Source organism: Pseudopipra pipra, chromosome 1 (assembly GCF_036250125.1).
Source record: "Pseudopipra pipra isolate bDixPip1 chromosome 1, bDixPip1.hap1, whole genome shotgun sequence".
Lineage (NCBI taxonomy): Eukaryota > Metazoa > Chordata > Aves > Passeriformes > Pipridae > Pseudopipra > Pseudopipra pipra.
This window is the reverse complement of record NC_087549.1, coordinates 102576677-102603742: the sequence shown is the minus strand read 5'-3', so window position 1 is coordinate 102603742 and position 27066 is coordinate 102576677. Positions and strand designations below refer to the sequence as shown.

General features: G+C 40.6%; 1 protein-coding gene across 10 annotated transcripts in view; it reads right to left on the bottom strand.

Moving 5' to 3' along the window:
- HECW1 (HECT, C2 and WW domain containing E3 ubiquitin protein ligase 1) overlaps positions 1 to 27066 on the bottom strand; it is a 261005-nt gene that overhangs the window by 168606 nt on the left and 65333 nt on the right. For all 10 annotated transcript variants that reach the window (XR_010433682.1, XM_064668439.1, XM_064668418.1 and 7 more), the window contains one exon: positions 9691 to 10015. Coding sequence is in view for 9 of the 10 variants with exons in the window: in XM_064668439.1 (XP_064524509.1) it covers positions 9691 to 10015 (325 nt within the window). In the remaining variant the exon portion in view is untranslated. The remainder of the gene's footprint in view (positions 1 to 9690; positions 10016 to 27066) is intronic.

Sequence of the window (27066 nt, the reverse complement as noted above, 5' to 3'; positions counted from 1 at the left end):
TTTAGTTCTAAACCAGAACACTAAGAAAAGAAAAACATATGCTGAACCTTCAAAATCCACATGGCTGGCTTGGCAACCTCTACAGAACAAATCTTTCTGCTTTAAGCCTTATCCTGCCAAGAATTTGATGTCTGTGCAGTCCACTGTTTGTGCTGTAACTGATTCTATCCAGTCAACAGTCTTAACGTGCTACATGAATTATGCTTCTTTTGAAGTACTGAGGCCAAAACACGGCTTTTGGTGCACCAATATCCCCCACTGACTGATTTCTTCAGAAATCTTTAGTAGGTGATAATTACTGACTTCATTATCAGTCTGGGCTATACAGCGGTATGGGCCATCCTTGCACAGCACAGAGACAGTTTCATCCATGGGCATAAGGACCCTGAATATCACTGAGAAGGCATGAAACTGTTGTACACCCTGTCTGCACTATTTCCCTCTCCTGACATTCAGCACGACAGCTGAAGGGGAAAACTCTTTTCCACCATTCACCTAGAAAGAGCTGCCACAGCTGTTATTTTATGGTGATATAATAAATGAAAATGGGAATCTTTTGGCACATAGTAAACACCTCAGCCATATATTTAAGGAAAAGAACTGGCAATCTGCAGGCTTCTTTACCATGAGTTCCCTAAAAGACTGTAAAGCACACCATCACCACACTAACCCCTCTACAGAAGTTTTTTGGTGCATTGCTACTAACAACATTAACACCACACAAATGACAGAGGTAAACCTTGGAAACACTGAAAGGGAGGATGTGTCAGAAGCCATACTTGTTGGGAATATGCATATAAGTGTTGACTGTATGTACTTGTAAAGGGGTGAAGCAGATGCAAAAGCTAATTGTTTTCATGTCGCACTCGGTAGGTCTGGAAACAGCACATCCTGGTTTCACCTGGCTGAAGTGGTCCACTGGATACAGAAACCGGGAAAGGCAAAAAGTGACTCAGGCTGATAAGTCACTCTCACTGGATCAAGGAGCAGCCAGGTTGGAACAAAGAACTGATATTGCTGCACTAATATATCTGCCAAGGCCTGCGACACCTGATACTCTCTCTGCTCAGCATTTGTGCAGGCTTTCTATTGGGTGTTTTTATTACAGGTTTGCTCCTCTGACACTTTTTGTTGCTGAAATAAATAGTGCTGTGCCTAGTGAAAGCTGTCTGGCCACTGGGCACCTCTGCTGGTGTTTTACAGAGGGAGCAGAATTGCAGGTGTAGAACAAAACTTAGCTTGCTGAGGTGATCACAGCCTGGCCAGAGACCCAACCACAAGATGACCTTCTGAGGAGAAGCCCTAAGACCAGAGAGAGGTTCTCTTCCAAAGGCCATAAAAGGACTGGAAAGATGGGCAACCCCAAGACACAACGAATCCAAATACCAACAAAATTCATTCTAAGCAGACACATTGGGAAGAGTTCTGTTTTATAGATGGCTATATCTGAAGCAGAGAGGCGCAGCAACCATCCAAACACACAGAGGGTACCTGAGTTGGGGATTAGAGCCGTAACACAGGCACCCACAACTCCTAGCCTTATACAAACTTTACTGTGTCTAACAGTTTCCATCTCTGCTGGCAACATGTGACACTTTCTGCTTGTATGTATTGGATGTTTGGTAAAATAGCTGTACAAACAAGTTCTGATCCAAGTCTGACAGCAGAAAAATGTAGATTTTTCCACTTGTCTCAGTGGCCAATACAGCAACACAGGTCATCTAAGCCTAAAATCAACCCAGAAAGTGTTTAAACAAATGTTTAAATGTTTATTAACCAACAGCTATTAGATTTGTCAAATTATGCCTTTTTGGGAGAGCAATAACACCACAGGATAAAACAGAGGAGGGAAAAAATTTTAAAGCTAGACTTCCATCACTAATTAGGTCGAGACATTTCTACTTATATAAATTTCAGAGGAACTAGTCTATCAAAAGCCAAATTGGACTCTACAAGATTCGTGCATGAAGAAATTTTTAGTAAATGTAATAAATTAATGTTTTGCTTTCAAAGAAAGAAAGAGAAAAGAAAGAGAGGAAGGAAGGAAGGAAGGAAGGGAGGGAGGGAGGGAGGGAGGGAGGAAGAAAGAGAGAAAGAAAGAAAGGGAGAAAGAAAGTCTATTTCATACGAGTAAGAAAAGTATAATATTACCCCTGATAAACACCCAACATCAGTGTCCACAGACACTGGAGCAAATGATTTTTTCAGAAGTCTGGTTTAAACAATTCTCATTAGCTCCTCTACATCAGATATAGAGGTGATGACAGAAGTGAAATCTAGTAGCAGCTAAAATGCTACTGAAGTAATTATAAGATAGCTCTTTATCTACAGGCAGCTGCCAGCAGTCCATATTAATTTATCTAAGAGGCTTCATACTGTAGCAAATAGCAATAGCAAATGAGATAACGGAGAAAGAGTAAGCCTCGAGATAAATAACTGCAAATATTCCATCTGCTTCACATTAGCCACTAAACGAGAGTCCTTTTTTAAAAAATATACAAACACTGTATCTTCATTATTCATAACTTTGTTTTAGTTTCACTTTTTTTCCCAATGGGCATTTTCTTTACAAATAGTTTTTCTGCAAAGAAAACTTAAATTCCGGAGACTTTTAAATAGTAACAGAGCTTTGTTATGTTCAAATTCCTGAGATAACTCTTTTTGAGTGGTTCCATGTAATTTTGACTGTGGGTATGTTTCTGAAAGGCTGCTGATGTTCATAATACTACAGTTCTTTTGAGGGAAGGCAAATGCACATTTCAGGTGAGTTGTTACACAATTTAGAGGTAACTCTGCTTTGCTCAGATCTGAGAGATAGTATATACAAGGGGAAGTTAGAACAGAGTTCAAGCTCAGAAGGAATTAAATGTAATTCCTACTACTGAAGGCACAGTATGCCTTAAACACCTAGAAATGCTTGTTTTCCCAATTCATATATTCTTTTTGTCATTTCACCATGGCTAATCTTAAAATGCATTGAAGTAATAACACCTATATTTTAAGAGAGTCAAAATTACTATTTTCCCTTCAACTAAGGAGTTTTTCTACGGTCCTTCACCAAAATTGTGTATGTGTGCACAGATTTTTTCAAGAAGCTACAGGGTGGATATACTCAATACTGTTTTTTGCCATGTCACATGATGACCATTTTTTACACTGTTTTACAAGAGATTGACTGGCTGCCTAGTCCATTTCCTGAGACTATGAGCAAAAAGTTACTTCTGATAACCAATGCTAAATCCAGCTTCCACCAGCTTCTGCAGATAAAAGCATCTTGTGATTTTTTTATCTTGTGATAAAAGGAGCTGTGGCTCCTTCACATGAAGAGCAAGCAGACAGAATTTCCATACAGGGAAGACTCCTTTAACTCTTCCTTCAGGCTACTTTAACCTTTGAATAGCAATCCCAAAATCCTCTACAGTATCAAAACATATGAGTTACATGACTTTTGCTCTTCTTTTTGGAAACCTTTTGTATCATCTATATTTCCCCAGACTTGGAACACCTTTATTCTGAAGCCTGCAGTTTATTAGGTATCATCAAAATTTTAGTGATGCCAGTGGTGGTGAGAACAGACTAAGTTTTCTGCATTTCAAAACCAACACACATAGAAAATTATTTGGAGATATTTCCTAGAATACTACCATGGCAATGATTAAACTCCTATAAGGTGAGAACTGCCTTCTGTTCTGCCTTTGTATAGTCCCTTCCTGGGATAACCAGGAGTTCCACAAGACAAATAACTAACACCAACTCCAATGTTTCCAAACCAAGGTTTAGAAACAATCCACAACATGGTCTAATATCCCAAGGATGCGAATAATTTCCCATGTTCTCATGACCCCCCACAATATTAAATAGTGCTATATTCAAATCTTTCAGCTCAAATTTCACCAACCCAAACAGTCACAAAAAGGATTGGGCTGTATCCACAATGTTGCTGTGAGACAAACACTAGAATGACCAGCAGCAATGCAAGAGTTAACAGTGTTGCCATACAAGTGGTAATAATAGGCTTCAACACTAATCCTCTCCTGAGCAGACTGGGAAAAGCTCATAGTTTCTTTGGTTCTCTTGTTCCACCCTGGCTGCTAACTCAAAACATAGTTATATATCACTTTACATTCTGAAGGTCATACCCACAAGGCCAGGAACACTCCTTGTCTAAACAGGAGTGCAGGCTCATAAAATCTGTGCAAATGCACACACAAATCTAAGCCATTAGGGATGTCTGGATCTCTCACCCCTATGGATTGGTCCCAAATAGGATGCATTAGCATTTTAATTCAGGTCAGAAGTGTGCTTTTGTAACAACCCTTCCAATTGTCCCCAGTTTGTCACCACCACTCTGTGTGGTGATTTTCAGCCACACCAATTCAATTCTGTCCTGATGAAGCTAAACACTTGAAGCTAAACACTACAGCAACTCAAGGGCATTCATAGAATCATAGAATCAGCTGGGTTGGAAGGGACCTCTGAGATCATCAAGTCCAACCCTTGATCCACTACCATCATGGTTACTAGACCATGGCACTAAGTGCCACATCCAGCCTCATCTTAAAAACCTCCAGGGATGGAGAATCCACCACTTCCCTGGGCAGCCCATTCCAATGCCTGATTACCTTCTCTATAAAGAATTTCTTCCTAATATCTAACCTAAACCTCCCCTGGCAGAGCTTAAAACCATGCCCTCTTGTCTTACTGATAGCTGCCTGGGAGAAGAGACCAATCCCCACCTGGCTACGACCTTCTTTCAGGGAGTTGTAGAGAGTGATGAGGTCTCCCCTGAGCCTCCTCTTCTCCAGGCTGAACAGCCCCAGCTCCCTCAGCCTCTCCTCATAGGACCTGTGCTCGAGTCCCTTCACCAGCCTTGTTGCTCTTCTCTGGACCTGCTCCAGCACCTCAATATCCTTCCTGAACTGAGGGGCCCAGAACCGGACACAGTACTCCAGGTGTGGCCTCACTGGCACTGAGGGAAGAATCACTTCCCTGGTCCTGTTGGCCGCACTGTTCCTGATCCAGGCCAGGATGCCATTGGCCTTCTTGGCCACCTGAGCATGCTGCTGGCTCATATTCAGCTTCCTGTCAATCCAAACTCCCAGGTCCCTTTCTGCCTGGCTGCTCTCCAGCCACTCTGTGCCCAGCCTGTAGCACTGCAGGGGGTTGTTGTGGCCAAACTGCAGGACCCGGCACTTGGCCTTGTTGAACTTCATCCCACTGGAATCAGCCCAACTCTCCAGTCTGTCCACGTCCCCCTGAAGAGCCCTCCTGCCTTCCAGCTGTTCGACACTCCCCCTTGACTTAGTGTCATCTGCAAATTTACTGACTGTGGACTCAATCCCCTCATCTAAATCATCAGTAAAGATATTAAACAGAACTGGGCCCAACACTGATCCCTGGGGGACACCACTAATGACCGGCTGCCAACTGGATGCAGCACCATTCACCACCACTCTCTGGGCCCGGCCCTCCAGCCAGTTCTTAACCCAGCACAGAGTGTCCCTGTCCAAGCCATGGGCTGCCAGCTTTTTCAGGAGTGTGCTATGGGAGACGGTGTCAAAAGCTTTGCTGAAGTCCAGGTAGACACATCCACGGCCTTCCCCTCATCCACCAGCTAGGTCACCTGGTCATAAAAGGAGATCAGCTTGGTCAGACAGGACCTGCCCTTCCTAAACCCATGCTGGTTGGGTCTGATCCCTTGTCCATCCTGTAGTGCTGTGTGATTGCACTTAGGATGATCTGCTCCATAACCTTGCCAGGCACTGAGGTCAGGCTGACAGGCCTGTAGTTTCCCAGGTCCTCCTTCCAGCCCTTTTTATGGATGGGCATGACATTCACCAACTTCCAATCATCTGGGACCTCCTCAGTGAGCCAGGACTGTTGGTAGATGATGGACAGTGGCTTGGCGAGCTCTTCTGCCAGCTCTCTCATCACCCTTGGGTGGATCCCAACTGGTTCCATAGATTTGTGGGGATCCAAGTGGCTCAGCAGGTCGCTAATGGTTTCCTCCTGGATTACAGGGGGCTATTCAGATTCCTATCTCTTTCTACAAGCTCCAGAAGCCAGCTGTCCTCAGAACAACCTGTCTTACTGTTGAAAACTGAGGTAAAGAAGGTGTTAAATACCTCAGCCTTTTCCTCATCTTTGATAATTATATTCCTGTCCATGTCCAATAAAGAATGGAGGTTTTCCTTGCCCCTCCTTTTGCTATTGATGTATCTGTAGAAGGACTTTTTGTTATCCTTCATAGAGGTGGCGAGATTCAGTTCAAGTTGTGCCTTTGCCTCTCTAATTTTCTTTCTACATGGCATAACTATATTCCTAAACTCTTCCTGAGTAGCCAGCCCTTTTTTCCATAATCAGTAGGCTCTCCTTTTTACCCTAACTTCCTTCAAAATCTCCCTGTTCAGCCAGACCGGTCATCTTCCCTGCCGGCTTGCCTTTCAGCAGACTGGGACAGCCTGCTCCTCTGCTTTCAAGACTTCCTTCTTGAAGCATGTCCATCCCTCCTGGACCCCTTTGTTTTCAAGGGTTGTTTCCCAGGGTACACTCGGAACTAGGCTTGTGATTAGGACGAAATCTGCCCTCCGGAAGTCCAGCTTAGAGTTTTTATTGATGGCCCTCCTTGCATTCTTGAGTGTTGAAAACTATTATTTCATGATCACTGTGTCCCAGACGGCCTCCAACCACCACATCTCCCACCAGCCCCTCCCTGTTTGTGAACGCCAGGTCTAGCAGGGCCCCATCTCTGGTAGGTTCATTTACCAGCTGGCGTAGGAAATTATCCTCTATACGCTCTAGGAATCTCCTAGACTGCTTCTTGTCCGCTGCGTGGAGTTCCCAGCAGACATCCGGCAGGTTAAAGTCACCCACGAGAACAAGGGCTGGCGATTTTGAGACATCTGCCAGCTGCTTGTAATTTATCACCCTCATCATCCTGGTTGGGTGGTCTGTAACAGACTCCCACCAGGATATCAACCTTGTTGGCCTTCCCCCTTGTTTTGACCCACAGGCACTCAACCTTATTGTTACTGACTTCAAGTTCTGCAGAGTCAAGAGACTCTCTAACATACAGAGCCACCCCTCCACCTCTCCTACCTTGCCTGTCCCTTCTGAAGAGCTTAGCCACCCATGGCAGCACTCCAGTCACGCGAGTCATCCCACCACGTTTCCTTGATGGTGACTACATCACAGCTTTCCTGCTGCACGATGGCTTCCAGCTCCTCTTGTTTGTTACCCATGCTGTGTGCATTGGCGTATATCACTTCAGCTGGGCTGCTGATTTCACTCTTAACTCGGGCTTTCCATCCTTAGGCTCCTCTCTGGAGAGCCCGGTTTCAATCCCTTCCCCCTTCAAACCTAGTTTGCCAGACTGAGTCTGTTCTAAAGCCAAGCCTTCATCAGATGTTTGCTTCTACAGAACCATTCCTACTGTATCCACTTGTAAAAGTGGATATAGCCACAGTGTCAGTTATGTTCTTAAATTCTGAGTGTTTTCCATGTCAAACTAACACCAAAACCCAACTGATCTTCACAGTGGCCCATGTTCTTTAAGGGGAACCAAAACCAAAACTCGTCTTACATGAGGTTTGCAGTGGTAGGAAGAAGGGAAAGGAAGACAAAAAGGGAATGAAGGGTGCTACTGCCTGCTATTTTCTCAGTTATTTAGAGTGGGAACCTGAGAGCCTGGAAATAAAACACCTTCAAAGCCATCAAGGGTCAACTATTGGTTTTCTGGGGACTGGGCACACTATTCATTTTTCATTTGGCATCGGAGTTTGTTGGAACGAGCCATTAACTATTGTCATAAACAACAGGCATTCAGCCAGCAGGGGCAAGGATACACTTCAAAATCTGCACTTGTAATTTACTGGGGTGTCTGGGAATGCAGTAGTTTGATGCAGTAAATTAAGCAGGAGCATCAGGGTATATTTTTATTTTTCCCAGTTAAAACTCTATGTATTCAGGTTGCCTATCAAAAAAACCCCAACCAACTTACAATGTGTTTTCACAGCCCTGGATGCAACATCTGAGCTACGAAACCTGGCTGAACAAGTGCAGTCAGTATGAAACAGCTCTATGCAGACCACCAGAAGGTATGCTTTGCCTCTTTCTACTGAGGCAATACATTCATAAGTTGCCTGCACTACTGCAGAATAGGCTCACAGTATTTCTTAGTGTCCAATACTGGGGGTTCCTGGGTGTTCTCATCTGTTCCAGTAAAACACTCCATTTCAAGCTTAACTGTAAACACAAGTAATATTCTGTTAAGGCCAACAAACCAGACTGCTTTCAAGGCATCTGTTTTAAATCCAGTCTCTGCTTTTTTCCTAAAAGATTTAAATTTCAAAAGCCTACTTTTATTTTCAAAGCAGAGTATTTTTTAAGGTTACTCACGGGAACAGTAAGCCTGGCTTACTGCAACTTCCACTCCTTTCCCTCCATGTCCTAAATAACCAACCTTGTGTACCCCTTCTTCCAATCTTTCCAATATCCTGAACTTATTTTCACGTACCTAACACCTTGCCACCAGTGTTCTTCTATACGTTCAGACCTCCTACCCAGTACCTTCTCAGACATCCCCTACATCACTAACATTTGTGTTCCCAATATCTTCAGCACATGATGTCAAGCCATCCGGTTTTACCCACTAAAGCACTTCAGTAACACCATGGCTCCCTAAGATATCCCTTATGACTGCTCCAAAAGCCCATCTCACAGCATCATATGCTTTATCTGGTTTTGGTTCACTATCTGAGCAGTGCTGTTTGAACTACAACTGCTAGGCATACCTTCCAAATAGATAAAGAAAGTGTTTCACCAACATTTCCCTTTGTGGGGGCACCAATTGGAGTCAATCTTCTTTACCAAGTCACTAATTTTCAAGAAACACTTTAGAACTGCAGATTATTACAAACCCCTAATACATAGAAGAATGTGTCTGAATCTGATTCACCATGCTCAAAATTTACCAGAGGGCAAAGAGTTAACACAGACTCCAGTCTCAGCAGCAGGACTATTTCCATAGGAACCAAACCAGGTTAAAAAAAAAAAGCTAATTTTATACTGAAGTGGAACAATCAGGTAAAAGTGAATTGAAACCATTTATTACTCTTATGGGATTGGATTTACTAGATGGAGTTGCCAAATATATGGTAATGTGCATGGCTCAACTGAGCTTCCAATACACAATAAAAGGCAAAAAAGCGCAAAACTTTCTGGGATAACTCCAGACTGCCTCAGTCTATAATTATTGTTCATATCTAAATATCCTGTGGCTATAGAGAAAAAGTCATTCTTGCAAGGTTTTTAAATGATTCATATTCTTGACTTGTAATCTGTCACAGATTACTAAAGGACACTCAAGAGGAAACCCTGAAAATATTTTATGCCTTTGTATGGGAGGTATTTTCCCAACATCCAAATGGCTTTAAAATGAATTTATCTTTAAATGTCAAGAAACCATCAACAGAAAGCCTTTTTGTATCTTTGCTGAAGAAAAAGTGAGCGCAAGGACTGCAACCAGCAATTCAGGAGCAGAAAAAATTTTTGTAATATATAAACCCACTTAAAGACTACACTTAAGGGAGCTGTATCAGCTCATCATCACCATTAACCCATAGTACCTTAACGCCTACAGCTATCAAAAGCAGCAAGAAACCCAAAGGGAAAGGGGGAAGGGGGACTCACCTATGAGATACATGCCAATCCAGTCCCCTGCATCCACTTCCTCTTTTATATCCCAGTATATCACTAGGTCCTGCGAATGCCCAATGGAGTAGTAGGAGCTGCTGACCATCAGGGTGGACCGGCTGTCTGAAGTGACAAGGTCTGTGTCACTGGTAGACCTAGGAATGGTGACTGTCTCATGGGAATTGTTCCTGATGTCCATGTTATGGAACTGGTCAGGGTTGTAGCTGTATCTGAGAGGCTCTTTGCACCGGCGTCGATTTTGTGAGTTTCTAGATGGAGACGCCATGGCTGCCAGGCCCAGGAACCTGTTTTGGTACAGATTCTGCAAAGAAAAAAAGAAAGGACAGTATTTACAGTATTATTCATTTTTCAGTGATATCAAAGCTCAGGAAAAGTAGTAACTTATAATGAGAAAGTAGCAGATCTTTTTCTGTTTGTCATTGCAAAAAGACATGAGAAGATGCATCAGGAAACACAGTGCTAACTCAGCTCCTACTCTGTAATTCTTACCATGAAAACAAGTGTAAGAGCAAGCCTTGCACCACCAGGCTCAGCCACAACTGGCAGTGTGCGGAGATCAATAGGAGCTGACTTCTTCCATGCTAATGCACATATACAAACACAAACATCGGGAATATCAAACTGCTAGAGAGCCATCCTCTTTTAACATCAGGAGATAGTCTTCTCACTTTTGACACCTGGAGTTAAGTCTTATTCCCAGTAACTCTTGTTACATTTACAGAGGAATCTTTCTTAAGGTGCAGTCACTCTAGAGACTATATTTCATCTAGAGAACTGGCTAGCAGTGAGTAAGAGCTCTTCCTCCCTGCTGGATATTTGAAGAGTGAATGCTGTGAAAATAGAGTTACCCTTGTTACCAAAAGAGAGATGTCTTCACTGATGTATAAATACAAACTAAGTGTTGCAATGTGTCTCTGTACAGCTGATGGCTTCCAATGCCATTGCTCTACTCTGTTTTCTGCAGTAGACTTTGAGATGCTAAGCACACCCACTCTGGTAGGAATTTGGGAATGCACCAGACAATTAATGGCGATTGAGAAGGTTACTGCAGAGTAGTCATCATCCTAGCAGTTGAAAAATATTTAAATTTCAATCTACCCTTCTCTTCCTCAAGGCAAGCTGAGTGACTTGTACAAAATGTGTCATGGCGCAGAAGTTAAAAGCTTTTGTGAGCTGGCAGATGGAGAATGCTTAAGTTATGACTGGGTTGAATTCTGATGTGAAGACATTCCCTGATACTGATCAAAATACTGGTTATTCCTTACTTCAGTACTGTTTGTTTTTTCCATTTTCCTTCCCAGCTTTCCCTCTTCTCTCCCTACAGCTCTGCTATTTCAATCACTCAGCTTTTCATTATTCATTAGCCTTCCATTATCCGTCTGTTGCCAACCATGCTGTCAAGTCTGTTAGATACAAAACCAGACAGCTTTCCAGTATGCTATGAAATGCTTTTCACATGATCAGAAGTCAAATCATCCTTTCGAACTCAAACAAATTAAGCGGAAGAAAAATCACAGCTCCTTTGTCCAGTCAAGCAGCAATTTAACACTGGCTTTATTAAGGTTATGGTAGCACAGAAGAACAGTAAGTCCTGAAAAAAATAAAATATTTTCTTTATTAATACCATTGCAGGGGGAATAATTAAGAGACCTATTATTGTGTCTTAAGATTCTGTTGCACAAAAACTGTACAGAGAACAAAAAATTCAGCTGGCATATTTGCACCCCTAGAATATGCTGTCACTTGGCAAACACTGCCCAACAATGCTGACAATCCGCTGACCCATATCCTCACTTACTGCATTAAACAGGGTTTATAAGCAAAAATAGCTGCAGTGGGAATGCCACACCTTGTAGTAAGTACCGCAAGATTGAAGCTAATAATGCAAAAGGCTACACCAGAGGTAGAGGAATAGGAGGAAGGAAGCATGTGGGGGAACGAAGTATGTAGTGTTGCCTTTGCTGTGCATCTCATCATATCTTTGCTGCCTCTTTCTAATATTTATTCACTGTTTGAAAAGAGAGTTCACGTCATAGTATAAAGAACCAATACCCCATGTAAACAGAAAAAGCATCGTTTTTATCAAGAAACATGCTGTGAACATCTTCTAATCTGGGAAGCACTTTTGGACATGCACAACTATCGCGCTCTAGTCAGTAATTTAAAATTGCTGATAGTTTCTGTCACTTAGCAAAGAAGGCATCTGCTGTCCCAACAGTACCTGACACAACTAGAATTGTTTTTATAATGGTGAGATATCAATGCAACAAACCTGAAGCTCACTCTTCTGGATTAGTCTATATCATTAAGATGGGTTCCTCCGCTCACAGCATTACCCAAAAGCTACCTCAGTTCAAAGGCAGACGTTTTATTTCTGGTGACAAATTACTCCAGGGAATAGTGGTTCTGCAGATACTTTCATTTTTGAATGTTAATGGATGTAGAGTATTAATTAACTGCATACCTTAAAATTAAATTAGACTTAAACATTTTTTTTTCAGTTTCAGCATGACTTTAAGCAGTTTTAATGGAAATGGTAAATTTATCACTATGTTTTAATTCTGTAAGTTCCTATTTTGCTGTATATTGATGTCAATGGAACAAATGGCATAATTTTAAAGCAACCCAGAAGGCTAAATTCTCCACAAATTGCAGTCTCTCATATTTCCAGCATTGATTCTACGCAAATACATTAATCTGAAAAAAAAAAAAAAGAAAATCCCCAAGCTGAAAAAAATCCCGAACAAATGAAATAATAGTCACACATAATCATCTGGATTAAATAATGGCATCAAAATACAAGCATGACTGTATGAATAAATAGAAAAGAGGTTAGGTAAACTAGTTATTTTATTACCAGCTTTGCATGCTTTCCATGCAACTGTCTAAAGCCCTCAAGCCCTGCTGATAGTCCCAGCTATGGTCAGACAGCTTAAAATAACTGCAAAGACATCCTATTAATATCTCCTGAAAGCAATCTGATCCATCATGTATACCTAACATATAAAAATAAATATTTTAAGGGTTTGAGATTAATATTTATTTTCTCTCCCTTTCCAGAGGTATGCACACTATACACACTACTAAACTTTCATTTCTAATACAGAGTATAAAATACAAAGCAAGAACAATGAACGGCCAAATGCTGGTTGTCAACAGAAACACCTCTTCATTCCTGCCTCAAAACAGTCATTCTATAGCTGCTTCTACAGTCAGTCTTTCCAGGGGTGTTTCCACCCATTGATTCCCTCTACCAAGTGACCCCCAGGCTTCACTTTCCCACTCACTTCCCTAACTGCTGATTTTTACAGAGCTCTGGAAAGCTTTGTTTCTAGAGGTCTACCAAGCCCATGAAAGTTCTACTCAAAATTAGATTTTTTTGAGGATTATCTGTGGGCAGAACTTGCCTCTTATTTATGTCACTTAGTCCATCTAATGATAGCAAACATCAGAAAAGTTAATTTAGGGTTATTTTTCTCCCATAAAAATGCAATTGCAATCCCTAACAGGGAAAGTAGGAAGGAGCAGACAACAGAAAATGACAGATGACATCTGATTGTAAAGAAAACTGACTTTGAGAATCTACACATAGAAAAACTGTAACCAGTAAATACCAAGAAAAAATATTTCACAGAGTTTCTTCCCACATTCTCTCCCATTCTCACACCTCTCTCCTTTTGCGATTACTCTGTGGCATTCGGAAAGCAGAGAGCTCTTGTCACTGCCTTTTCCTTTAAAAAACTCTACCACCAAAGGTAGTTGTTCCCTTCTTTGAGACAAGAAGAATCCTCAGGTAGGAAGGCTTCACACCATTATAGCCAGCTGAATTTTACCAAAGGATTCAGAGCTGCCACTCATTAGCTTCCACTGGAAATCTGTAGGGTTTAATGTTAGGGGTTTTATTTTTCTTTTCATTTGGGATTATGTTAAATCATGCCAGAATGGTGCATGATGCTTTAGCAATACAGAGATAGATCTCACCTAAACATCTGCAAGGATCCATCTCCGTTCTCTATTCAGACAATTAAGAGCTATCTTTTAGATACTTGGGCTGACACCAGTTGCCTCCTTTGCTGCTTAGAACCTGAGATTAGCTCAGTTAAATTACAGCACAGTGCTAATAATGCCAAGGCTGTGGGTTGGATCCCCATAGCCGACATTCACTTATGAGCTGGACTCTGTAACCCTTGAGGGTCACTTCCAACTCAGAATATTCTGTGAAAGATGTATTTGTGCAGGTCAGGATGGCAGTACGATACTACAAAGATACCACATGATTGAAATACAACCCGTAACTGGAGCTCTGGCAGATGAAGAAGTTAAAGGGAACAAGGTGATAACATAAGCCACCACAACAGTGTGCCCAAAGTAGTCATTCAGATGTCTGCAAGCATCATCACAACCCAAATTTCAAGGGCAAGTGCCAAGAAAGAAAATGAGATAGCTTTCTATGATGGGAAGCTTGGAACACAGCACATTTACATACCTGAAAATATATTAGGCCAGCAGTCAAGTTTGGTATCATAGGCAAATCAGAGGTGGAGTCAGTCTTTTGGTTGCTTCATCAGAGGTGAAGGCTCTCCTGATAAGCTTTTAGCCTTCACTTGAAAGGCTTATATGTTTTGTAAAGACAAGAGGGAGCCAAGACAGGTTTAAAAATACAAAATTAGGGCAGCTCGGTGAAAGTGATAAATTATCACAGGAAAAAAAATCTTCGGAGCAGCTTTAAGACGGTAAGATCATGTGTATCAAAAAGGATATTTTACTAACAGGAATAAGATGGCATCAGTCTGTATGAAAGATTTTAAAAACTTAGTCACAGCCTATGTATGAATATCCAGAGCAAGAAAGACAAGCAGGAAAACAACACTGCCTACAGTCATTGGAGGTGATATGACGGGAATCTGCAAGCCAGAGCTTTGAGGCAGACCTTTAACTTGAAGGTGAGGCTGTCGAAAGGGCTTTCAGTATGTAAAACTGTTTTATTAGAGCTTAAATTAGAATTGGCTAAGTTCTGAAGGACAGGAAACTCATCTCTGTTGGATGGAAGAGCAATAAAGAACTGCGTGAAAGTGAAAAGATATGACAGTGAATCTTGCAGCTGCTACCTTACAGGGCAGGACTTTGTCCTCCAGCCTTGCTCTCAGCCTAGCAATGTGAAGTCCTTGGAGCTAACAATCTTGCTTTTTATAGCCCTAAAGACTTATTGCAGGATCTGCTTCTTGTTCTTCCCAGCAACCTTCTCAACTCCACTTCCCCTACAGGCCTGCTGTGGAAGCATCTTTTCCCCATCTGCTCTCCCCACCCGTAGCCCAGAGGGCCCTTTAGCCACCACCACTCAGCAGCTTTCAGGGCAGGCACAGTCTCCCTCTGTCAAACTCTGAGCCAGGAAAAGGTAAATAAAATACTCAGATTTCCTCCTTTCTGCCTAGGGACAGTCCTCAGCACAGCACATGGTACCTGCATAGCAAACTCAACCAAAAGAACATTTGCATTTTCCTTCACTGCGGGCATAGTACAATTGACCGTGCAAAATGCAAGGCAATGGAGAGGTTAGAAGGAAAACAGTTTGAAGGTAAGCTATAATCAAGGTTACAGCTTCAGCTATCATAAAGCCCTCCCATCAATCTACTCCCACCTATCATAGCTATTTATCATGTGAGAAAAATCCCTTTGGACATTTGAATTTTGGAAGAATTGTTAGTGTAATGCTTAGAACAAAAAGGATTTTTAAAGCATAGATTATACTACAGCCAAATTCAGTAAACAAGGCCTTAGAGTGCAAAGAGCTAAACAAAATCTTCTCCAAATCATCTAGTACTGACTTGCTGAAAACATTAAACCCAACATGAAAGTCATGAAGCTAGGGATTGGAGAATGCTAGGAAGCAAAAGGATTTGGAGAGCACAGAGAACTTTGTAGGATCAGCCCATTTATTTGAGAGGCACAGGAATGGCTTCTTAGAGCTCCAAAAGAATTATTTAATTGCCCAGGGAGTCTCAGACTTCCATGGTCTACTGACACCCTTTTCCCTGCAAGATATTACAGAGCACACAGACGAAACTGCTGTTCTTGGGAAGGCTGAAATGAAGGCTGTAAACATTTCAGAGGGATGCATGCCATAATAACACTAAAGAACTTTAAGAGCATTTGTCTCAATATTGCACATCTATGGCACTATATATATATATTTATACCTATAACGAACACTAATCGGAAATCGAAGCCATTATACATCAGCAGTGGGGCAAATGGATGTTATTAGTCAGTTCATTTTTCCATTTTCTGACCTTTGTGAGTTTCCAGTCCAGCTGTACTGCTATGTTAATGTATCCTCTTACATTTAACTTTGCTTCAGTGATGTGCAAATCAGTGCACAAATAAGAATCAAAATGAAAGAGTTGGCCTCAAGGTCAACATGGCAAGGTTTGGTGCTGCTGGTGTGGGATTGATTCCTGATGCAGACCTATTAGTCATAAGGCAACAAAAACTGGCAGCACAGTAATCAGGGGTACTCTGGAATATGGGGTAATGATTGGAGGGAAATTGAGTTCACAAAAAGGATGAAAATTTATAATGCTTTTTTTCTTCTCTTTATGGAAGAACTACAAGAGACTGCCATCTGAAGAACCCAAAAGAGCATGCTGAAAGATACATACATCGCATTTCCAGTTAAATTATTCCAAGAATTAATATTTGTACTTCTGTAAGTACATAAACCAGACAAGTTTCTTAAAAAAAAAGTCACTTTACTAATTTTATATGAAATCACTCAAACTTTCTACACTGTAGACTACTTATGTCTAACTTATGTCTAACAGAGCAATTAACAATCTTACATTCAACATATTTTTATTGAGGCAGTGATAATTCACTCACAGTTCATAAAGCACTGGGAAGTTTCTGCAATGAAATGAAGCTAAGGACAAAATTAATTTCTTATTTTCTGTTAAATCAGAAGCAGAAAAACAGTCTTGTCTCAGCAGTTTGGCACAGCAGGGGATAAGAAACAGCCATCAGACTTACCCATTACAGAAAAAAAGATCTGAAAACATTGCCAATATTTTTAAAGGACACAGTCAGGTACAAAATAACAGGTAAACATGCAATATGGCCTGAGTATAAAATTTTAAAAAGATAACTGTAAGGAAATAAATAATAGAGGGGTCAACATGGTAATATCTTAAACCAAGATAACATTACTCAGCTTCACTTTTTCTTTCCACACTACAAGATTAAAGACATAATCTTAGAATCTGCTTATATACTACTATCAAATGCTCCCAAGTCCACAATGATTGCCTTTGCTCATGCTTTATTATGCACATAACAGTAAATTTATATTTTTTACCTCATTGGTTTTAAACATCAAAAGCAGGCAGAGAAGTGCTGCTGCAGTACCAGACAGAAGCATGGCAGTGATTACCACCCAACAGGTGCAAAACAGTACATTCATACATGGAACAACACACCCTCTCTGAACAAGCATCCTCATGTCCATAACAGCCAGTATGGACATCAGCTTCACAGATATACAGTCCTAGTGACTGTGGTGCCAAAGACTAAAAATCTCCATTCCATATCTTTTAAAACCCAAGGCTGATATTTTTGAACAACAATCATTGCAAGAAGAAAACCAATCATTCTCTACCAGGTGCTAGTACTGGTTTATCCATTATTTAAAGCAAAGAAGCATCACTCTCAGAAAAGGGTTGTCTCAAAAACCCTGTGTGCCCCACACTGGTCTGCTTAAGAATCATCACCACATTTATGAGGTCCACTGCAAAGGTGGACTGTAATGGCCTCCCAGGAATGCTATTTACTCCATCGGGGTTTTAGGAAGGAGGACATAAGAACAGAGACTCTCTTCTCTGCTGCAGGCTAAAAACGTCGCTGATACTCCTGATACACTGTTCTGTGAGCTGATACTCCTACTGAGAAGTCCTGACCATGCTTGATGCCCTTTTCAGGTTCTGCACAGCACATAATAATAGATATCTCTTACCTGATGGATTTTTATAACCAGTGGCTTCAGTTGTTCAGACTTTGTCCATGAAAAAAATCAATGTCTTTAGTAGTATTAACAAAGGTCTGGATTCATCCAACTCAAGCTTTGAGTACTTGAGCCACAGTCAGGAATGTGAGACTCTCTGAGTACTCAGAGGGAAGAAACAAGCTCCTCATGAAAAAGACCGAGACCCAGGTAAGGCTTTCCTGGAGAGGACTGAACACCATCTCTATGACCTTTTTAAAGAGTCAGTGACTAGGGGTATCCTAGGCACATTAGGTTAGCTAGGAAGGAGTCAGACGTGTATGAACCTCTCAAGCTGTAAGATTTTACATTATATAAAGGTAAGTGGGCAAAGCACTCCTGGGGGTGGCAGAAAATGTGTATTGTAAGTACATTCAGGCATGTAAAATGGAAATGAGGCAAATTAAAAAACATACTAAACTACTACATGATTACTTAAGAATAGTCTGATTTTCTAGAAAACTATAAAATTGCAAACTAGATAGTCCATCCAGAGAAAGTGCATAGAAAATAAAATACTTAGTATAGTGTACGCACTTTACGTGCAGATCTTTTCAAAAATGCAATACCAGTAAACATAGCAGAGGTTTACAGGAAAAGCTGTGGAGACATCCTGCAAAATTTAAGAGACTACCAATGAAATGATGTAGAGTAAATATGAGTTGCAGAAAGATATCCAGTAATGTACACAGCTTCCCCGAACTGTCAGGTTATAGTAATTTCTCTGTTCAGAAGCAGTCCCACATTTCCCATATCTCTTCCCCAAAGTTCAGCAACTGGAGGAGTCTTTTTTTGCAGAAAGCACTCTTAATTTCTTATGCTATATGAGAGTTATAAAAATCCCAGGATTCTCTATCATTATGAATGCATTATACCCTCCACCAAGACAACTGTTTTGCTAAAAAACAAACCTGGTGTCATGTCTGTAGTGCATATTGCTGCCAGATTGAAGAAAAGACTTTTGTAATGTATTGCATAGGTGTCAGGCATAGCTTATTATGTATAAAACACATACAGAAAAAGAAGGCAACAGAAAGCAACCAAGCACAGATATCAAAAGAGAGGTTTTTAATATTAACCTCCCTTCAGACACAAGTATGCAAATGAAAGGTTCATGTGTGCACGTATCAAAAGGTTTATCCTGCAGAGCTCAGATGTATGCACGTAGTATTCCCACCACCCACGTTTCCCTCTCTGCCTAGACACTTGTGTGCAGCACAAGTGGATCCATATACGTACGCACCACAAGACATTCATCGCTGCCATGACCTGTAAAATTTCTGTCAACTCTGTGAGTGCCATTCCCTGGAAGAGCTGGGTATGCTTTACCTCCTGCCTCCCTCTATTCCAGACTGTCAGCAAGGACCTCTGTGCCATGTCTCTCACATTGCAGTCCATGCCATAGCCATATTCCAGGTGACCATGCATCTTCCTCTCCTCCCAATACCTTTTTATTCTCAAGGCCTATCTCCTCTTTCTCATATGCCAATAATACCACCCTCCCCACACTTGTAGGTAGGAAAGGATGGGGCACATGACATTACTTGCTGTACCAGCCATAAAACAGGCAGCGGATTAACATGTGGGGACAATAAACCTACAAATCCCAGGAGGGATGGAAGGAAGCTCTTTTCACTCATGGTTCTTTCCAGCTGTCCATGATGGCTGACTCTCACTCCACAGCAAAGAAAACATTTAAAGTCTCCTATTTCATTCATTGCTGCTACACTCTGTCATGCTTCTTACCTCCATCTATATTTCTTTAAGAGAAGAGTATTTTGAAGTGTCAGTCTCTTAGCCTCCTCAGGCAGTGAGGCAGGTAGGTACTATTAGGAGCCTGTTGGGTATTAATGCCTATATCAATCACTCCTTTGATCTATGAACAACAACAAACCATTGCAATAAACCAGTGTTTCAACCAGATACAAGCTTCAGAGTATGCCCTCAGCTCCATCTTCTGCCTTTCAACAAGGCCTAGAATATTCCCTGACATTTAAAATTAATTGGCTACAGAGCTCCTGTTATTACCATATTACCTCCAGTCAAATACAGAAATGCCATCTAGTTGAGTGTGCTTGATCGTGTTTCCGATAAAATTAAAGGCAAAACTCCCCTCGATTTCAATGTGGAACAAAGTGACTTTGTAAAGCAAAGGAAAACCCATATAGCTGTCAACAGCTGCAGCTAACAAGGGCTAATCCAGACCTGGAAAATAAAGTTCATATTTTTAACTAAAACACTTCAAACATTTTCATCCATGATTCAATCTATTTTGTTGGAAAAGACATCATACAAACATATAGAGCAGCAAGTTGCATTTCAGAACACAGATCACAGCAACTACTCTTAGAATGAGATCTCAAACCCTAGAAACAAACCTGTGATTTGATGGGTTAGATTAATTTAGGATACAATTATTTTTAGACTATGATATCCGAATATTTTTTCCTATGCAATTATAATAATAGAATCCAACACAGTTTTCATTTTTTCAAAAGAAAACTGGAATATCAGACACTGAGGCACAGTCATCATCACTGCATGTTTTCTGTCTGATGTCACTGGAGGACAGAATGAAAACTGCTTGCAAGTATGAAGAGTTTGACTTCCACATTTAAGTATGTTTGTTCCCGACAAACTGACTTCTCGTGTCTGTATACTCTTGGGGAGATTATGAAAAAAAAATATCTGAAGTTCATTATGTGTTTTTTTAAAAGACAAATAAATCTAAGATAATTAATATTTTGACGATCAAGAATTCCTAATTTGCACTGAAAAACAGTAAAGAAAAACTGATTTATGTTTAATAATGTCACATATCCATTATTTTATTACTGAAAGTAATCCTGATGCCATTAAAAACTTAATACTAGTGATAGAACCCACAAGGCATAGTTTAAAGGGTTAGATTTCTCTGTTCCTGGACAGGTAAAACTAGCCTCAGATAAGTATCTTTAAACCAGATTGCTACTTACTATTTCATCTTTATTAAAAGTTGTTTATGTTTTGATTGTATAAATCATAATAAACTACCATTCATGAGAAAGCAAAGAAACTGGGGAAACTATCCCAAGAGAAAATGAGTAGCTCTAGTAATACAGTCTCTAGTTGAGGAACAAGGTTCAGCTTTTTCAAAAAAGAACACGTGCCGGCTTTACCTAAGGCACAAAAAAGTCCTACATAAGAGAACAGAAGCTGCTTTCAGGAGCTTTGGATAACTGTAAGATAATTCTGAGCTACATATCTAAGGTTTTCTGGGGAACTGCTGGCCAAGGCTAGATGAAAGGCAGCCTGGTAGTTTCCCCTGGAAAACAATTATAGGCATAAGGCAGATTTTCAAAGTAGAAACCACACAGAACAACTTGAGCAGACTAGTTCAAGTAGATGAAGAAGAGCCCACTGGTGCAGGCTCCTACAACCAAACATAAAAGAGAGACAAGCACAGTGACCACCAAGAAAAATGGGAGCTGCACACAGAGATGGGCAAGTCCTGTTGTGACTATGATTTCTAAGCTTCACTCAAACTTACTTTGCTGCCAATACACCTCTAATACAATAATTAGATATTCCTATATTGTACCACACAATCATATGTAGAGGCATGTCCATCTGCTCACAATACTGTCTGAGGTTTTAATTTACTTTTTTTTCTCTTTTACTCCAGTTCAAAAGGGTTTGTGTCCCTGTGTTCAAAAGGTCTTGTGAGAATTTTCAAAGAAGAACATGTCCAAAGTCCATAGGAAAAATTTTATTTCACTCATTCACAGAAATGCACAAGAATGGTTCTGAAGGAAGGTTCAAATGACAGTTTCATTTAATTTTAATGAGGACTGCTAGTTAGACTTAACACTTTTTGGCTGCCATTGAATACTCATAGAAGAGAAGTAATTACAGTTTTTAATACTGCACTTAAAGTAAGGCCCAAAGGAAAAATTTTTTTAACATATTTTTCTGGTAACAAATCCTCTGCCAAAGAAGTGTCCTAAATTCATCAAGGATTAGGTTCTAGGGCATTGCAATGGAAATCTACAGTTTAATTAATTAGCATTTATAGAAGCCCGCAGAAATAAGCAAGTTGGAAACTTGTTTGGTTCTTGCAGGTCTTAAACCCGAGTTCTGGAAGAAAGACTGAGACACACACATACATCATCATGCAACAAGGCAGTGGCCACGTGAGCAGCCATGGCCTGCCTGGATGTCTTGGCATGAGACTTAGAACAGAACTGAGGACAAGAACTACTTGCTGTACAATTCCACACACAAATCAATGAAACACACCTTGGTCCACAGATGGTACTTTAAATTGCTGTTATTACTTGTTAGATAAAATGCTATTCAACTTAACCTTAGGCAGTAAAACTGGAATGTCAATGAAGTTAAAACTTGACTTTTGAACAGGCATTTACATTAGGGGTTCCAAGGCACAGCAAGAATTCATTGGGGTGTACACACTGGGTTTGCGTGACAAAGTTTTGGTAGCAGGGGGCTACAGGCGCAACTTCGGTGAGCAGCTGCCAGAAGCTCCCCTTATGTCCGATGGAGACAGTGCCAGCTGGCTCCAAAAAGGGTCCACCTCTGGGCAAGGCCAAGCCCATCAGTGACAGCGGCAGCACCTCTGGGATAACATTTTTAAGACAGGTAAAACATTTCTGTGCAAGACAGAAACTGCAGCCAAAGAGAGACGTGATAATATGTGAGAGAAACAGCCCTGCAGACACCAAGGTTAGTGAAGGAGGGGAAGAAGGTGCTCCAGGCACCAGAGCAGAGATTCCCCTGTAGAGATTCCCCTGAAGACAAGATGTGCCCTGGAAACTCATGGAGGTCCCCAGTGGAGTTAGAGATTCACTTGCAGCCTATGGAGGACCCCATGCCAGAGAAGGTGGATGCCCAAAGGAGGCTGTGACAGTGTGCAGGAGGTGCACACTGGAGCAGGCTCCTAGCAGGAACTGCAGACCTGTGGAGAGAAGAGCCCACTGCTGGAGCAAGTTTGCTGGCAGGACTTATGACCCTGCAGGGAACGCACACTGGAGCAGCCTGCTCCTGACAGACTGCACCCAGTGGAAAGGACCCACTCTGGGGCAGTTTGTGAACTGCAGACTGGGAAAGACTCATACTGGAAAAGTCTTGAGAACTGTCTCATAGGAGGGACCCCACACTGGAGCAAGAGAAGGAGTCTTCACCCTGAGGAGAAGGGAGCAGCAGAAACGATATGTGATGAACTGGCCACAACCTCCAGTGGGGAAGGCATTTTTTAAGATTTCATTTTATTTCTCATTACCCTGCTCTGCTTTGATTGGTAATAATTCAAAGTAATTTCCCTGAGACATCTGGGTTCCCATGACTGTAATGAGTGACTTTATCTCAACTCATGATCCTTTTGTTATATTTTCTCTCCCTGTCCAGTTGAGGAGGGGAATGATGGAGTGGCTTTGGTGGACATCTGGCATCACAGCGCAAGACTTGCAAACAGAAAAGACACTAATCTAACAAATTTATCACTTGTAACTCATAAGCTTAATGGCCACATAATGTTTTTGGTAGGTTTCTCTCAATATTAGTGATAAATTAACTTGATTGCTGTATTTTTGTAACCTTTAACCAGAAGCTGAATGTTTGCATTAGACATTCAGGTCTGATTCAGAAAGTATTCCTGGAAATAAAAACGAACAGCCCTGTTAGCAGTGGAATTAATGCAGCTGTTTTCCTGCAGAGCTCTATCCTTCATCACCAAACCTCAACTAAAGTCCCAGCTTTTTGCTGTCCATTCCAATGCAAAAAAAGACCCAAAGCAAAGGTAATGTTAATCCCAGTGACTTGCCAGCTGCTGGAGCAGGTGACAAACAGCTCTACCTGCCATTCCCCCAGTCCTACTTAGGGTCTTCCTCCTCTTCCCAGCCCCTGGGGCCTATAGAAACTGAATTATCTCAAAGACAACTACTCCTTTCTGTTTCATTTCAAATTAGCCAACGGCTTCAGAAGTAATTAGGTAAGGGAGTGACAGACAGACAGAAAGGGCAATCAGAAGTCTGATCAGCGCAGGAAGATAGACTATAAAAACATTATACATAGCCTCCACCGATTTAATTGATTACTCACATGAGGGAATTTCCTCATGTGTACAGGTCTGCAGAAATAGGTGTTATGGTTTTTCAAAAGCCATTACAAACACATAGCATAAATCTAATCAAAGTGACTGTAGTGGGAACAGGACCTGATCAAATATGTAACACAACATTACTCCCTTTCTAGCTCCATTCTTCCTAATTACCGTATTTTAATACAGAGTTCAGTGTGTCCTCATCCTGGTGAAAAATTTTAGTTACAACTTAAACAAAATATGTTTCTATTTTCTATATGGATTTTGTGACAGATTTTCATCTTACTAGTAAAACTGGTGTGATTTTTCTCTCCCATGCTAAATGAGGCACCTAGTGTATAATTTTTCTTTGAGAAGCAAAGAAATTAATAGAGGTGAAAACGCAGTGTCATAAAGAATGGACTAATTTAAATTGCAAAGTACAAAAAAAATCTCATTTATATTTTTCATTTTTAAATTCCCAATGCAATTAAAGTATATATTCACATAAAGAGTCAGAGATAATGTATTTGACAGAGCTTTCCTGATGTATTGTAGAATAATTTTTTTATTATGCAACTAGTTCTGTAAATGCTTTAATATTAATAGAATTAAACCTTAATTGACTTTAATTAGACTTTTATGATGTAGAGGTTCATAAAATAATGGATTTTTTCAGGCAGTTTCTCTGTTTGCTTTAAAGAGATGGGCCACATTTTAAGAATGTATTTAAATTTCCCAGTAAAATCAAAATATTTGTGCATGTCAAAACAAAAGTATATCCACACATCATGCAAGGGCAAAGCTGCAAAATACTATGGAAGCAATGCAGGTTCCCAGCATGTAAATCCTGAAAATTAAAAGCATATTTGTATTTTACCAAAGGAAATTATAAAGGCTTTTATCCCAATTTTTTTAAAAGCCCACGAGCTTTTACTTGACAACAGCCAGTACACCAACAAGAGATTTTAAAGTGTCATCTAAACTCCAAAGGCACACAATGCAGACATCGTTTCCAATGTCATCACTGTCCTCCAGTATGGACAATGGCTTGTGCATGTAGGTATGGATCAGTGTAAAAGTGAAGTCAGCCTAGGCATCATCTCGCATGTCTTGGATGTGATGCAAACACTCCTGTTAAATTCAACAGGCCTCGAAACCATTCCTATCCCATTGTGTCATTTGGGGTTCTTTTAAATTCCTAAATACTCAAGGTTAGATGGAAAGCACCATCTTCACAGCCTTTCACTTACATGATACAGTGAGAATAGCAAATTTCCTTGTAAGTGCTCTTTTCCTAATACCCTGGATGATAACATTGGCCAGTTGTGCTGTTTTTTAAAGCACGTCTTCATTTCTGGTGGTGCCCCTTAAACACTCTTATGTTTTCCCAAATGTATAGTTATTCCCTTACAAGTCTGGCAGATAATAAGCAAATACAGAGAATTGTTCCTTCAATTAAACTAGTGCTGGAAATAGGGACCAACGTAAACAGGAAGAGGGAATCATGCCAGAAATTAATCTGTTTCTTAATTTCTCCATTAAGATGTAACTACTATCTCAGCCAATATTTATGTACTCTAATTAAAAAGATATTAGGAGAGTAAGGGCTCTGGTTCACAGCTCCACCTCTCCTCCTACCACTGCCTCCCATCTTGCTGCCTTTGCTGGCACCACCAGCACCATCTGAGAGCCTACAGGACAAGTCAGGGGGTTTCTCTCATGCCTGCAGGCTGGCTAATCACCATCCTTTTTGCATCCAAATGGATTTTGGTGGATCTGTTGGCTCTTCTGCCTATAACACAAACATATAAGAAGAGTTGCAAAGTTCAAAACACACTCCACATATTCTGGTTATCATTAGCACCAAGAAAGGCAATGCAAGTGTATAAGGTATGGTTTAAAGCAAAGGGATTGCAAAATGCATTATTTTGGCTATGTGGGAATATTTTTGTTTGGGAAATACCTTTCAGTATAGGTTCTACCTATGTATGCTTTTTCATAAAAAATAATTCCTATAACCGCTTTTTGTTGTTTATTTTTGCTCAAGAACTACACAACAAAAGGATGTTTGAAAGGTTTCTTTCTGTCAAATCTTAAATAAACCACAGGTAACAACTGTACAGTAACAATGGTTAGGAACAGCAATAGATTTTTTTCATAAATAACTCTTTAATAAAAGTATGAACTCCACATGTGATAAACTCTAATTAAAGGCTTTTTTTTTCAAAACAAAACATTGCTGTGTGTCTTAACAAAGTACTAAATCCATCCAAAACAAAAGGTTAATATGCTATCCTGTGTCTCATCCAGAGAAGATCTTTTAAAAGCCAGAAATGACTTGCTGGAGCCACGACATGCTAGAGCACTAAGTCTTTTTGTAACTGAAATTGTGTTTTGATGGTGTCATAATATTTTTTCGGCTGTGTTTCTACCTTTTCCTTTCAGGTTTTTTTACAGCCTTCATTGAGATTTGACTGAGGGTAACTTTTCTATATTGGTTTTACAGTTAAGGGAGAGAAAAGGGTGCTCTGAAATACTACCAGAAGAATGATTTTACTCTGTTTACTATATAGGGCATATGTAGGGAAACTAACTTAAGAAACAAAATTAGATGCTTAAATACTTGTAAATAGCGCTCAGGCATCCCCAAGGATTTGGAAGGGTCCTGCACTTCTTGTACCCATCAAGTTTTCAAATTAATTAGAAATACTGGCACTTTCCTCCAATGCTTACATTGCAAATCATAAGCATTATCTGCAAGGACAAGTAAGTGCTCTTGGAAGCACCTACCGTTCATTGCCATGCACTAAATCCTGCATCTGGTTTGCTTTCCCTGAAGTAGTCCATGCTCAGATTGAAAGGGAAACAAATTTTTTTCTAATAACAGCCATAAAGGACGAAAAAAGTGTCCAGCTGGAAATACTGTTATAAACTCAGTTCAACATGCTTTCCATAGGGGATGAGGAGGGTGGGGTGGGACAGGGGACCAAGGAATGACTTGCTTTAGTTTAAAAAGTGTTTTGCATTTCTGCCTCCATGCATAGAGGGGAGTGGTAGAAACTGAGCCAAAGCTGCAGTTAACGAATTCTGTCTATAAGTATAGGTGATATATCTAATAGACACTTATCACTTTGTGACAAGTGATTTATATCACTTTGGTACATCTGAATACAGCTGACCACATAGACTGAGGACCAAGATTCCCTTATCTTAACCACAAGACCCTGCTGAAGAGACAAAG